Source organism: Musca domestica, unplaced genomic scaffold, assembly GCF_030504385.1.
Source record: "Musca domestica strain aabys unplaced genomic scaffold, Musca_domestica.polishedcontigs.V.1.1 8, whole genome shotgun sequence".
Lineage (NCBI taxonomy): Eukaryota > Metazoa > Arthropoda > Insecta > Diptera > Muscidae > Musca > Musca domestica.
Window position 1 is genome coordinate 18,846,083 of NW_026712409.1, and position 15,713 is coordinate 18,861,795.

Sequence of the window (15,713 nt, forward strand, 5' to 3'; positions counted from 1 at the left end):
ATGTTAACCTACCAGTCATGGGATTTTCAATGCTCCTGCGTCTCACTTTTCTACGTCTTCTTGATGGACTAGATGAACCCTCTCGCGAGCCCATTTCGCTGGCATCCATGGCTGGGCCAGCAGCACCTGTGATGCGTGCTCGTTTTGTTTGCTCTAACGTATAGCCACCGCTCAATTTGCCCGGCATTGTGGCCCTATGGTGTTCCGGATGTTTGGGCTGTGATGCACCGCCGCCAGAACGATTGTCTGACAGACCCTTGATTTGTAGAGATTCTGCAGCCTTCAACAAGGCGGCCAATTGATCTTGGGAGATATTCACCTCGCCACGATACATGTAATCCATCATGGCTCTTAGCTCTTGATATTTCACATCTTTTAAAATGAAGATGGGATGTTTATCGTATTGCTCTTGTAAAAGGGTCTGGAAAAGGAAAAACAAAACAATAAATTAGTTGGTGTTTTTCCTGAGTGGGTAGGGGTTAATTAAAACTTACCGCAAAATAGGGACTACACGCTGAGAGCACAACTTTGTGGGCTTTTAAGAATTTGCCTTCGGCGGCCAGTGTACAATCGACTAATGTCTCGTTTTCCAGCAGCGTGTCGAATACACTGATTAGTGTACTCTGATGGTTGTTCCATCTTAAACAGAATTGCTGATCGTCATCCATGGTGGCGGACGATCTTTAGTGTGGTGTGTTAAAACTTATTTTGACAAAATGATGGAGCCGCTTTTAGTATGGCGTTGCGGGGAGAGGTAAAGTTTAGGGGGCTTTGCAACAGCAGCACAACGGACAGCTGTTTTCTGGGGGGAGGGCGGTTGTTCGAGTTGCTCCTCCTCCAACAACAACGTTGTTACTTTCTTTGACTATCCTTTGCGGTTGACAGTTTGTAGTTCCTCTTGCCTTAGTTACTTGGGTGATTGTTTGAAGAAAGATGATGTGTTTGTTTATTTTTTAAAAATGTTTGGGGATTTTCTTTTTTTTGGTCACTACAAGTTAGATTTTTTGCTTTATATGTTTGTTTTGTTGTTTTTTTTTTTAATCCTGAGTGTAATTACGTCAATTTAAAAATTACTTCTTTGTTTTCTTATGCTTTCACACAAAGAGCGAGAGACTTAGAAAGACTGAGGAGAGAGAGAAATTCTGTTGTATATGTTCCCTTTTTACAACACCAACAACGTGGGGGGTTGTGTCTGGTTTTTATTGTGTTGTTGTTGCTGTCGTTGGTTGTTTCTTCTTCTGCATCTGCTTGTGTTTTATTTTTTGTTCTTTCTATTTTAGTTGTGTAGTATCTTCTTTCTATAGAGGAGGGTTAAGGTGGTTTTTTATATTGTTGTTGTTTCACTACTAGATTTTGGTATGTTTGTTGTTGTTGTCGTTTTTGTTTTTCATATGCTTGGCTTTTCTTGCTTCCTTTACACTTTTATGGTATCATTTAGGAATAAATAGAATAGTAGTTTGTTGTTTGGTATTTGTTGCTTTGCTTAGCTTTTGTTGGTATTTTTGTTTGTTTGTTGTTTTTTGTCAAATTAAAGCTGTAATTAAAAGAGAAAAAGCAATTAGTACGGTATTTTCATTTTGGAAATAATAAGAAAAATGTTGGTTATTTTCACGTAAGTAGAGAGTGAGCGTTTTAGACGGAGTGCGTTTTTTCTTTAAGTAATTTCCATTTGACGTGAAATTGGCGTAAATTTGTGCATTACTTTGGTGGCTTCTGTTTGCAATCACTTCGGTTAAACGATGTGTAACGACGACGATGCAAGTACCGCCAAAACATCTGTTATCACTTTGATCTTTATCGATAACTACTATCAAGGGCGTAATTACATTAGTGGCGCTTGACGTTTAACGGCAATTTAATGCTAGGAACACAATTGGAGCGAACGACGAATTTCGCCCTACGCGGCGACAAAATGAGCCGCGAAAATTCGTCGTATGGAACACAATACCGACGAAATTATAAAACAGCTGATGAAGTTGTTTACTTTTTGCTCATTTGTTGACTACAATGAATTATACAAGAACACATAATTCTTTACGTTCTCTATTATAATTTCACTTATGTCCATCTTCTCTATTATAAATTCACTGATATCCATCTTCACTCAGGCGCAAGTACACAAATAAATAAACAAATTAATTATGTTTTTTTTATACGAGTAACAGATAGTAGAGTGACCATAACAAATTTTAAAGTAAAAAGTAACTTTATTTACTAAAACACATAAAATTCCTACAAGTATGGCCACCTTGTACTGTTTTGTTCGCCGGTCGCCGGCGTATGAAATAGAAATAAAGCTAATTGAGTTCGCGGCGACCGACGAAATTTTCGCCGGTGCCGTGATTGTGTGCACTTCCATATACACATATGTGTTTTATTTTTGACGACGAACATACGCCGCGAAAAAATTCGTCGTTCGCTCCAATTGTGTTCCTAGCATAATACATATCTTCAAATACAATGACGCCGATTGGCATTTAACGGCAAGGTTAACATAACCTTCCCTGTTGCTTGGTTGTAACCGAAAATTCTTAGCATTTTTAATAAGAATCAAGTTATGTTTTAATTGGAATGCAAAATAAATGTGGCGCTTGGCGTTTAACGGCAATTAAATACATATCTTCAAATACAATGACGCCGATTGGCATTTAACGGCAAAATTTGAAATTTCTAACATAACCTTCCCTGTTGCTTGGTTGTAACCGAAAATTCTTAGCATTTTTAATAAAAATCAAGTTATGTTTTAATTGGAATGCAAAATAAATGTGGCTTTAGGGTATAAATTACAGTTTACACGTTTTCATTTTATTTAAATGATAACAATTTTTATCATAGGGGTAAATTATAAAATAAACTCCAAATCAATTCCCACACCTCCATCTTAAATTATATTACTTCAACAATATTCACAAAACAAGCTTCAGTACAGTCAAAATTAAGCCTTAAAATTCAATTAGGTAATAATCAAATGTTTGTTTTGATGGGAATTTAATGTAAATTAAGCGGCACAATACTGATGTATGCATGTATGTCTTGGTTTTGGAATGAAACCTGATTGTCTGTCACCCAGTCAAACCAAGCCAGTCGGCAAAATCATATACAACAATTAAACTTTAAAGAGACAGGTAAACAACAAATGATGAATAAATTTATTATTCCATTCATACTGTGTGTGTGTGACGATGGGACAGTGATAAAAAGAAAGTACCGTTATGTGTCATTCTGTTGTGTGTGCTGGCGATAATTTCAAGACAAAACCTGATAAATTTGCACTTTCTTTTTTATGCGCGCCCACGAGAAGACAAAAAGAAAAGAATCTTTGACGTTATAATAATGAATAATTAAGTGACTGGTTTAGTTGGGAGTTTAATTTATATAGATTTATGCCACCAAATATTTAGTGACGTTCTTTTTCTGCTTAATTTGTTTCACAATTTAGCTAATTTAAGCATTTGCTTTAATAAACAGCTGTTTAGAGAAATAATCGATAACGGTGGTTAAGAGAATAATGCAACAATTATCGAATATATGAAGATGACATACACGAGTAAGTTACTACACGAGAGAGCATTGGAAAGGAAATCTCTATTATAATCACATTTTTCAATTAATTTTGTGTTACCCCGCAAAAGATTTTTTCCAAGCAAACCTCAAAATAATAACATTTTATTTACACTGTAAAATTTTCTAAAACATTTTTCAAATTTCATTGAAAATAAATGTCGTCTTTGTATCGCCGCCACATTCACGGCTAGTCATTCATGACATTTGCACAACTTGAAAAGGCAAAAACACACAATTTTTGCCATTTTATTTCTTTTTGTTCTTTAACGAGAGATTCACATCAAGGCCGACACCGGTTTATTTTGCCAAACAGAATAATAATTATTCACTTCTTAATTGACGAAAGAAACAAAGAATTCCCACCAATTATAGTCGACTGGTTGACTGCTGTTTGACAAGAAGAGTGCTGGTTGTCTGATTAGAGAGGGAGAGGAAAGTAAAACAAATTGCATTACAAAGAAACACTCGTGTACACAATGTGCATATAGTAGCACTGGACACAAAATAAATGATAGATTATCTATAAAAATATGTTTTTTGTTAGAATTACTTAAAGGAGTTGGTACACACTTCGTTTTTACATGACCCAGAGCCGAAGAGATGATAGACGATGATAGTTCATGGCCATGTTGTTATCGATCAGTAATGATAACACATCAACGTTGCCACATTGTTTGTTTAGGGATATAACAAGGACAGGAATTATTTATTATTGAGTAAAATTGTGAATGAAAGCTACTAATTTTTTGGGGGGAATTCATTCGATCTTACACACTTTTGAAACGAAATGTACAAACTGTCCGTAAATCCAACAATTGGACCTTTCACAAAATTTTTTCTAAATATCAATCAAGACTTAAAGAATAGAATCAAAAAAATTTTTTTAGAATTTTATCGAATGGAGCATTATTGACTTTCGTCCTTTTTATTGGCATCTTCAAAATTAATTATAAAAAATCTAGAACGCTATTAATTTCCGAGAGGCAAACATTGTCACTGACAGACCAGAAATATTAATGAAAAATGTGAAAAGAAAAGTTATTATTGAATTACTTAAAATCAGCAGATCGATATATTATCTTACAATCTCGATAACTAATGAGATTTGATGCAAATTAGAGACAAAAATATGTTGGGGCAAAATCTTGGGTAGTGATAAATTTTAATTAAAAAAAACTTTCAAACTAATAAGAAAACTTTCTGAAATAACATATAAATTTATTTTCATTGAGAATTAAATAGATTTCACTTTTGAAATTGTGTTAATAATAGTTGAACACAAATAAATCTAATATGGGTCAATGTGAATAACTCAAATTGTATGAATTGTCCCTTATGCTATTTTTATTCATGTTTTAAATATTTTCCTACAATTAATGCATGTTAGGGAATTTAATCACAAACTTGAACTATCACTGATTTCTCCAAAAACCAACAAGTTAATTCATCACATAACGTTTTAGCAATAGTGATTTTTGATTATAGTTATTTACTTGGAACTATTGCAAATTATTAATAACCCACATCAGAAATCCTTTTTCAACAAAAATAACTTAATTTTACACAATTTTTTTTCAATTTCCAGCAGAAAAAAAAAAACTTTTCTTTGAAAATTAACAAAATCACCAATTTGTTATCGAAATCCCTCCGATAACACTTGCAATGACAATCAAACTGTAACAGGCGGTGGAATTACATGAAGAGGGGAGAAGAGAAAGAGAAAAAACTTGGCTTTTGATGTTAATTTCAATTAATTTTCATAACTAGTGGATAAAAAGAAAATAAATCTAGGAAAATCCCAGCAAGTGATTCAGGCAAGAATTGTAGAAATGTTATTTCTTCAATGAAAACTAAAGCACTCTTTCTCATTCACACTGCCAACCAAAAATCATGGTGAAAATAGCAATTAATTTTATTCCCGGCATTAAAACAATGCATTTTGTCAAAAATAAAACATGAAAACTCCAATCATTAAAAAAAATAAAACAGAAAAAAAATTATAATTATTGTTTATGATAATGTGTGTTTGTGTATAATGCAAAATTGTTTATTATTGTTGGTTCTTGCCAGCCATGCCTGCCTGCCCACCACCATACAACGAAAAATAATAATAATAATAATAAAAACACAGTAATTTCAAGGTCAAGTTCAAGTATTGCGAAAAATAATAAAATATAAAACAGGCAGGCAGGCCAGGCAGCAAACACGAAAATGGCAGCGCAGCAGAAGCAAGTTGAGCACAACACAATAAAAACAACAAGCCAACACAATAGCAAATTCTCATCATGATGATATGGTTGGTGTTGTGGAAAAGAAGAAGAGCGACGCGACGGACGACGGGTCAGTAGTATGAAACAGAAAAAAAAACGAAAAAACGAAATGAAACAAACAAATGCACAAATATAATTTATGTATTTTTGTTCTGTTCTGCTTCTTCGCCTTTGCGCTCAATCAATATTATATATGTATGGGAGAGGGAGAGAAAAAAAAACAACAAAACACTCACACTTGTTTAAATCATAATGACACAACCGAATAAACAACCAACTGCAGTTAAGAACGGCGAAACCGAGAAGAAAATTATTAATAATAGTAATTATTTTTAATGTTTTTTGTCACTCTCATAACAAGCTTTATTTGCAGTACGAAATAAAATAGAACTGACGATGATGATTACTCGTTGAGTTACTTGACGAAATAGACGGCGGCCGATGTATGCATGGATGTGAAGCAGCAGGCAGCACACACACAACACATTCAATGCCACCCTCCCGCCATTGTAACAAATAATAACACAACAAGAGTAAAAGAGTAGGGTAGAACATAATTACCCAAAGCCCTATGTGGATAAGAGAGGGAGAGAAAAACTTTACTGTTATGGGTGGTAGATCAAACAACAAGGGTTGTTTGTACAAAAAAAAACAGAAACGGGGAAATGCAAACAAGAGAAGAAATACCCATCAATTGGAGAAATGCAAAAGCAAAGAGAATTTTTACAAAATGTACTAAAGAGCAAGAAAAAGGAGAAAAAAATGATATTTTGCAGAGAGTGGCAAAAAACTCCGTAAGAGTGTGCAACAAACTCTTTAAACCATAAAGAGTAAAATTTATAAAATCGTGGGGAATTCAAGAAAATAAGAGAACAGCATGGCAACTAAAACTTTCGCTCCCGAATAGTTTTTCCTCATTTATTTTAGCTCCACAACATAAAGCGAAATGAAAATTTTCTCTTTGCATTAAAAACAAAAAAGTTGTTCGAAAAAAAAAAAAAAATGCGGCCTCTGAAACCTCTTTTCAATACAGATTGTTCCAGAGCATATATTTGTTGGTTGTTACAAAAATTTAGTTAATAGCTCTGTAGTTTTTAGTTTTTCATATTTTTTTCCATGTCTTTGGAAAAACATCCACAAACTACTACAGTTGTCGGAGGCGGTTGGTCGTAATTGAAAACTACAAAAATACATTTTTGTTCGCTGGCATATATTTTTGACTGGTGTGTTGCCATGGCATAATGAAAAGAAGAAGAGTGGGAAAATGACGCGCTATTATGCAGTTAGGGGAGTAGGGGAGAGATGATAATGTTGTGGTGGTGGTAAACACGAAAATAAAATGAAGAATTTTCAAAGTTGAAAAAGAAATGAAAAAATAAAGTATTGCCACTTAATTTATTGGCATTCTCCTAGAGAAGATAATTTTTTTCGAAAATTCCCAAAAAGGGAAAAAATTCCCCAAAAATATAGAAACACAAACAAAACTTCACAAATTGAGTAAATTTTTGGAAATCAATAAATATTAAATAAATACAAATTATAATAATGAATTGAAATTCCATGAAAATATGAAAAAGGGCTCAAAGACAAAGAATCTCACAAGCAGCTATATTTGCTAAAAAATGTTTTAAAACTTGAAATAGTTATTAGAACCCATTCAAAGGAAATAAAGAATCTAGAATCCTCAAATCTAAATAGGATGCAAACTTTAAAAATTTTGAATTCGATTTTTTCTCGTTTTTTAATCAAAATATTTTTAGCCCACAAGAGAAAAGTTTCTCCAAATTTAATAAATATTTTTTTTAATTAATTTCAGATTGCAATTTATTTCAAAATGAAAATTTTTCTATTTGTTTTAAATTTTTTTAAGAATATTTTATTTTACTTTTTTTAAATTAAAATTTCAATAAAAAATTAATAAAATTGAATTAAATATATCATTATTTTTTTAATTGAAAAAAAAAAATCAAAAAAAAGAGCAATTTTAAATTTTAATTAATTTTGGGAAAATAAAATTAAAAAAAAAAAAAACATTGAAATTGATTTTGTGTAGTTTGAAATATATTAGTTGCAAAAAATTTCGTTTTTAGTTTAATATTTTTAAATTTCAAAAATTTTAATTTTTTCCATTATTGATATTTTTCCTAATTTTGAAACTTTTTTTTTTTAATTTTTAAGAAATGAATTTTAAATTTTTGTTAAATTTGGGAGAAATTTTCATTTAGTCTGTTGAAGCTTTAATTTTTATAAGAATTTTGACTCAATTATTTGCCGTTTTTAAAACGGTCAGTCATTTGAATTTTAATCTGGTTTGAAATATTTTCATAATTTAAAGTCACTTTTATCTTTATAAAATAAATTCAAAATTTTCCAAATATTTAAATTCTTATTTAAAATTTTTCATGTTTTTTGCTTGATTTTATTTTTTACCAATAAATTTGAAGCAAACTATGTTAAAAATTTAAAAAAAAACCAACATTTTCCCTTAAATTTTTACAATTTCAGCAGTTTTAAACCTCAAATAACATTATTTTTCGCCAATCTTAATAAATTAGTGGTTTTTTGTGAACGTTTCTGCAAGAAGTTAGTTTGTGCCTCACGTAAAATATGGATTTTTTTGGGTTTCGTAATTGCTTTTATTTTTATCAAAAAAAAAAAAAAAAAAAATAACTTGAAAAAATTTGATATTAATTTTCGTAACTACGGTTCACTAGGGTATACCACACTTAAGATAATGTAGTAACTAATTCATAAATTTAGGAAAATTTGCAAATTTTTTTTCTTTTCAAAAAAAAAAAATGTTAAATTTGTATTTATTTATTTTTATCTGAAAAAAATTAGAAAAATGTGAATTTTTTCCTCTTTTCAAAAACAACAAATAAGTTTTAATTTTATTTATTTTTATCAAAAAAAAAAAGACTACTTTTTTCTGAAAATTCCACTTTTTCCAATTTTGATGCTGATGAATTTTCATACAGTTTGCTAGTGTATACCACACTTATGGCAATGAAATTTTTCCTCTATTTAGAAAAAAGAGCTAAAAAATTGTAATTTCTTACTTATTTCTTTATCTGAAATCATCTTTTTATCTGGAAATGCCTTGGTTTCAATCTAGAAAAAACTCAAAAATGTTGATACTGATTTTCCAAGTACGGTTTGACAATGGATTAACTCCTCCATTTACAAAAATTCGTTTCTATAAGCGGCAAGATATTGCGAAATTCTCCAATTCATTGATATACCACCGACTTGTAAAGTGGAGTAATTTCCTCCGAAATTTTAAAATTTAGCACACTTTTATTGTACGTTATAGGAATGAACACATTATCAATGTGTTATGTTGTTTATCCCTTACATTTTAATTCATTCCGAGCTTAAATTTTAATTAAATTTCATTTTTCCTAATGATTCCCTGCTATTTTCTCAAAGGGATTTCTGATTAAAATCCCTCTCTCTCCCTCCTTCAAAACAAACTAATGATGACAACACTAATCGATTATTATTTTTCGATATTTACTTATCTAGTCCCCCTGTCTTATGACACAAACATTATACATCATCTTGTTTCCCTTCCAAGGAGGGATCCATCTTTCAATTAAAGTTTTTCCCCCAACATAAAAAATTAACCCCACCAAAAGAAACTAAGAGTTGCCACATTCATTTTGCATATACCAAACAAACATAAAACGAACGAGAGAAGTACAGTCCAGAAAATGAAAGAAAAGAGCCGTTATAACTCACAAGAGCCCTTTTGTCAGAAAAAAGGGAAGAGGGGAAGTTAGATGTTGCTTTTTTAATAATCCACAAAATATTGATGGTGAGTTTAACAACAATAATTGTTGTATGTTGCTGCAGACGTGTGACGTCCTTGTTGTTGTTATTGTTGTGTTGGTGTTTTTGCATTTAGTTATTGCTTTTGCATTCTCTTTTTTTTTCTTGTTTTTATGATTCAACAACTCTATGCTTGGGTTTTTTCGTCTCAATTATGATGATTTTATGTGGGTTTTTCCCCATCTTTCTTTTCAATTTCTTTTATTTTTCACATTCTTTTTTTGGCATAGCTCTTTTTTTCTTCTTCTTTTTATGCTTGTCTTGTCTTCCCCGACGACTTCAATTTCATTTTTCGTTCGTTTTCTTTTTTCTTTTGGATGTTTTTCATTTATAAAAATAGCACACACTTCACCAAAGTAATACACACACACACCAACAAAACTCACACCTCTCAACAACGAAGCAACGACGACGACGGAGACCACAGCGACGACGAACAGAGGCGACTACAATTGTAGAAGAAAAAAAATTGATTTTTCTCTCTATGAAAAATTATGAAGATCGTTTTTAAATTTTGAAATAATCCAAGGGGGAAATTTTTGGTTAATAATATTTGACACTTTTAGAGTAACTTTTTTCTCTATTTATTTGCAGCACATTGTTTTTCTTTCTTTGTGCAAAAAAATAATGTATTTTTTATTATTCTTGTAAATTTATATATTTTTTCATATTTTTCTTTAACATTTTTCCTTTTATTTTAAATTATATTGAAAAACTCTTGCTTAAAAGCACGGACGCACGCACACACATCTCTACACCCATGGAAAAGTTGAAAAAACAGGGGCACACACACTCACATTTATGTATAATATAGTTGAATTGTTGTTGGTTTTTCTATATATGTATGTAGGTAGGTAAAAAGTGAAATTTCTATGAATTTCTTTTGTTTTGGGTTTGTTTTAGAAAAAGAAGCGCAAACACACCAAAAAGCTCCAAGAGCTCGAACGCAACTAAAGCGACAAAGCGTTATTTTCCCTCGTCAAGGCGAAGTAGTGAACCGAGGAGTGTACACAACTCAATCGAAACTCATTGAGTGCGCTCTCCCTCTCTTTATATGACACACTCTCTGTCTCGCTCTTCTATTTTCTTTTGCACTCTTTAAAACACTCACTCTCTTGCAATGATATTTTCACAAAATCACTCTCTTCGAGACAGGGGAAAATTAATCAAGCTCTTTTTGTTGTTTTTTTTTTCTTCTTTCATTTAAATTTGTTTATATTTCACAAGAAAATTAGAAATTTACCATTTAATTGTTGTTAATAAAGCCGTTTGTTGTTTTTCCTTGTTTATGTTTCATTTATTTTTTGTTGCAACTTCAATTGCACCAAGCAAATTATCGATTTGAAAACATTAAAGAGAAACGAAGAGTACGGATAGAGGAAAGAATTGAAAAAGTAATGCGAAGGCTCCCCAATTTTGTGTTGTTGTTGTTGTAGCAGTATAAAAATTGTGAAATTTACCGAAAATGTACCGTTCACTTGAAAGCCTTATGAAAAACTAAGCAAAACGGAGCCAACATCACTGAAACGACTCAACAAACGAAGCCAGTCAGTCAGCAGCACACCGCACACACACACACACATGCAAATACACCAACAACAATTGCAGCGCAGCCGAGTAAAAACATCATATAACAACAAAAACAGCACTCTTTTCACAAAACCAGTAATGCTTCACTTACAAATGTACAAAACCATATGTATGGCTGTGTGTGTGTGTATGTATGTTGGCAAAGTTACATACATAGCTAGCCTTAACCCAATAAAGAGCGCCACAAACTCATGAGATTGTTTGTCAAACGACGTTAAAAGAGGTCGGCTGGCTGATGGGAGAGAGTGTGTGGAAGAGAAAGGTGGGAAATTAAAATGCAAAGGGAATGGGCGCCAAAAACACAATACAATACATAATGAGCAGCGTTGCCATTTCTTTTGGAAAAATATGACATTTTAGCCAATTTGAGGAAATCAATGCAATTATTCTTGTGATCGTCAGAAGATTGTGGTATGATGTTAAGAGTTTTTAATTCTTTTTGGACAATATTTTAAATTGTGCAGGTATTAAGAAAAATTTTTAATTTTTATGGAAGAAAAAAAAAAAAGAATAAATTAAAATCGAGCAAAATTTTTCGGTTAAGTCCGACTCATCCAAAAATTTTCATGGAAAACGTAATAATTTAGAAAATTTAAAAATCTAAGGACAATTAAATTTCGTAACAAAACAGTAGGTATTAAACTATTTTTCTTAAAAAATTTGATGAGGTAATTATTAAAAAAACTTTGGAGTTAAGCATAAATATCACGATATGTGTTATTTAATTTCAAATAAAAATATTTAGATGACATTGCTCTGTTCCAGAACCTACAAGAATCTCCAGCTTTTGATTTTTGTTTCAATATTATATAGGAAAAAATCGGTCATTGGTAGTAAAAACATTTATTTTCTTGCTTTCTAGATTATATTATAAATTCCACACTTTTTATACCCTCAGCCATATGGCTAGAGAGGGTATATATCATTTGATACGGACAAAACGTGCCTCATCGAAAAAACAGGACATTTGAAGGGAGTATCCGATTTGAGGCAGACTTGGTACATCGTAATATTATTGTCACATTTAGATCGATTTCGGAGATAGGCAGTACCGGTCCACTCCTTCTTGTACCTCCTATACAAAATGCCCAAATTTTCAAAGTAAATAATTCAGTGCACAGAAAGAGAAAGGATAATCCAATTTTGCTCCAACTTTGCGAATCCTTGTATTTGCATTAGTGCTAAGTGAGGTGCGAAAATGAACAATATCGCTCCACTCCATCAAGTACCTCCCCCACAAAGGGTCAACATTTTAAATAATAACTCTTATAAAATTCAAAGAAAGAGTCCGATTGTCTTCAAATTACACATATCACAATATTTTTATTAACCCAAGGACTGCTGAGAAATTGGGATTTGTCGGTCCCCTACTTTTGGTATATCCCCCACAAAGGGTCAAATTTTTTTAGTATCCATGAAGCTCATAAATCGCGAAATTAACATCCGATTCCATTCCGAGGTGGTACATGTCAATAAATATGGTAGAGATCGGACCATTTCTTCTGGTACCTTCCCCACAAAGGGTCGAAGTTTTAAATAACGAAAACGATGATATAATCCGAAATAAGCATCCGGCTCTCTTCAAATTACACACATCCCAATACTTTTATTAATCCAAGGTCTGGTGGGAAGATGGGTTATATCGGCACCTCCCTCACAAAGGGTACAATTTTTGAATACTCATGAAGCTCATAAAACGCGAAATTACATCAGATTCCATTCAGACTTGGCACATCTCAATATTTCCATCAACATAAGATCTGTTATAAAGATGGTAGAGATCGGACTATTCATTCTGGTATCTCTCCCACAAAAGGTCAACATTTTGAATATCCTAAAAGATCATAAAATCCTAAATAAGCATCAGGTTCTCTTCAAATTACAAACATCACAATATTTTTACTAACTCAAGGTCTGATCTGAAAATGGGATATATCGATCCACTACTTCAGGTACCTCCCCCACATAGGGTTCAAGATTTTGAAAAAACAAAACCCTCAAAGAAAACGAAATAAGCATTCAACTCTCTTCACATTTCCCACATAGAAACCCCTTCTGGTACCTCACCCACAAAGGGTCACAATTCCCAATGCTTATATCTGTCATAACTTGCGAAACAAGTCGGCGATTCAGTACAACTTGCTACATCTTTATATTCCTCCAGAAATCTGATATGAATATGTAATTTATAGAAATTTACGATTCCGAATAGAATTCGAGATAAATGTTCGATTTCCTTTAAACGCACATACCAATATTTTTATCTGTATTAGAAGAAAATGAAATAATTGGTCCGCTTTATCTGTTACCTCACACATAATTCCCCATTTTCCAAAAATTTACTCATAATTCATATAAAGTACAGGAAGTAGTCGATGTAGTCCAAATCTATATCAGTCTTAGGTCTGATACGAATTGGTCTTTATTGGCCAACTGCTTCGGAACATCTCCTATAAAGAGTCACCATTTCTAATAATCATAACTCAAGGCTGTGGGTATAAATCTGTTGGCAAAGCCAACTGATACTATTTTACTTGTTTTTAAATATATCTAAAGAAAATTATTTATTTTTAAATTATTATAAAATTTTACCCCAAATATTTTTTCTGGTCGAAAACGTTCAAATGACAGCATTTTGCACAAACCAAACAACAACAATCCTCTGAATGGTGGAGTAGGGAACAAACAAAACATATCATAGAGAGAGAGAGAGACAGACGAAGGGAGCCATTACATTTGTTTGAAAATGAGAGAATTTCCTCTCATAACCACGAGTGATGTCAAAAAAATATATATGACGATGAAAAGCCTGAATTTCACACAACAAAGCACTCTACGCTGTGGACATGTGTGTGTGTGCGATTGTTCAAAAACCGAAAAATTTCCAACATCACCACGAAGCAGAGAAGAAGAGGAAGAAAAACTTTCAAAAAAGCAACAACACCAGCAAAAATTTAACACAATTTTCTACCTACAAAAATCAGCCATTATTATTTTGTGTAGCGTGTGTATGCCTGCTTTTTCTCCACTGAGAGTGTGTAAGTATGGCAAGCAAATGTTGGAACTTCCCTTTTACGTTTTGTGTTGACGTCGTGCTCTCCGCACGAACGAACATGACAATATCACTTCATGCTTTACTTTATTGGTTGATGTGGTTGTTGTTGCTGTTGCCCACTGTACCCCTACATTTTATTGCCATCCGTGTTGTTGCTGTATGGAATGTGAGTGTTCACTGGATGTGTGTGCCTGTGAGTGTTTTTGTTTAACAACATCAGCTGTCAACTGCGACGCTGGCCGCAAAAACTCCCTTGTTAAGTTTTTCGTTGACGAACGATTTTTCTGATGATTGTCGTCGGTGGTATGTATTTTGTGTTGCGGTGTTTTATTGGCGTTGCTGTTGTGATGTTGTTGTTGTTGTTATTGCTATTTTATGTATGATCTGAAATCATTTATATTTTTTCCACAGAAATATTGTTGTGTGTTAAAAATATAATAATGAAAAAACAAAACTGGAAAACCAAAAACGAAGAAGAAGCAGCAGTCGCACAGTGAGACAGAGAACGTTTTTGTGCTTCATATGAAAGCCCTCCTCTTGTTTTTTTTATTCAACACACTCTCTACTCAATATACAAATCATTATTATGATTATTTGTTGTTGTTGTGATTTTTCGCCGTTGCCGTTCGTTTGTTTGTTTGGCTGGATGGATGGATGGATGACGTGCCGTATTCTTTTCGTTATTGCCATTGTGTTGTTATTGTCGTTTTTGTTGCTGCTGCCAAGAATAGCTAATGTATGTTATGCGGTGCGCTGGTGCTTCATTTTAGTGGGAAGTTCGAAGTCTGTGTTGTTCGTTCGTTCGTTGTTATTCTGCTGGCATAGGCAACAACATCATCATCATCGGCAGCAGCAACAACAACACACCGACAAATAAAACCCCCCAGTGAAATGTCAAGCATATCATCGTATCGTTGGTGGGTCAGCTGCTTTTACGGGAGAGGAGAGAAAAGAGCGCCGAAGTTAAAATTTATTTATTGAAATCATTAGGGGGAGATCATTAAGAACATTTTTGTAGGTTGGCTTTTTTGTTTGTTGTTGTTGCTGTTGGTCTGTTCAAATTTGCTGTTGGTTTTTCGTCATTTCGACGTTGGGTTTTTTTTGCTACTGCTATGTTTGAGGTTTTCGTATATCGCTATAGGTATGGGAGTTTGTGGGGTTCTGTATGAAGAAATGTGAACATATCTATGGTGATATGAAATTGGAAAGACATTGGAGATCTGTCATAGGAAATATATAAGTATAGGCGGAAAACAAAAATCGAGTTTTAGACTTTTTGCCTTCAAGGGAAAGTCGACTTTTTAATTTTTTCCTAATCAGTCAAAACCAGATTTTCAATTTAGACCAAAGTTGATTAAAATCGATTTCAATCTTATTTTTTTTTTATATATAGGTCACCTAAA

General features: G+C 32.6%; 1 protein-coding gene across 13 annotated transcripts in view; it reads right to left on the minus strand.

Moving 5' to 3' along the window:
• The window catches only part of LOC101899414 (longitudinals lacking protein, isoforms F/I/K/T), a 301,516-nt gene that overhangs the window by 241,958 nt on the left and 43,845 nt on the right, over window positions 1–15,713 (minus strand). For 2 of the 13 annotated variants that reach the window (XM_059131034.1, XM_020036799.2), the window contains exons 1-3: window positions 10,463–10,723; window positions 495–1,534; window positions 13–421 (exon numbers count right to left, since the gene is read on the minus strand). In XM_059131034.1, coding sequence (XP_058987017.1) covers window positions 13–421; window positions 495–668 — 583 coding nt within the window. In that variant the 5' untranslated portion in view covers window positions 669–1,534; window positions 10,463–10,723. Of the gene's footprint in view, window positions 1–12; window positions 422–494; window positions 1,535–6,070; window positions 6,238–9,575; window positions 10,431–10,462; window positions 10,729–10,908; window positions 11,198–15,713 lie in introns of those variants that run through there. The other 11 variants (XM_059131032.1, XM_005183700.4, XM_059131029.1 and 8 more) reach the window with 11 other exon arrangements.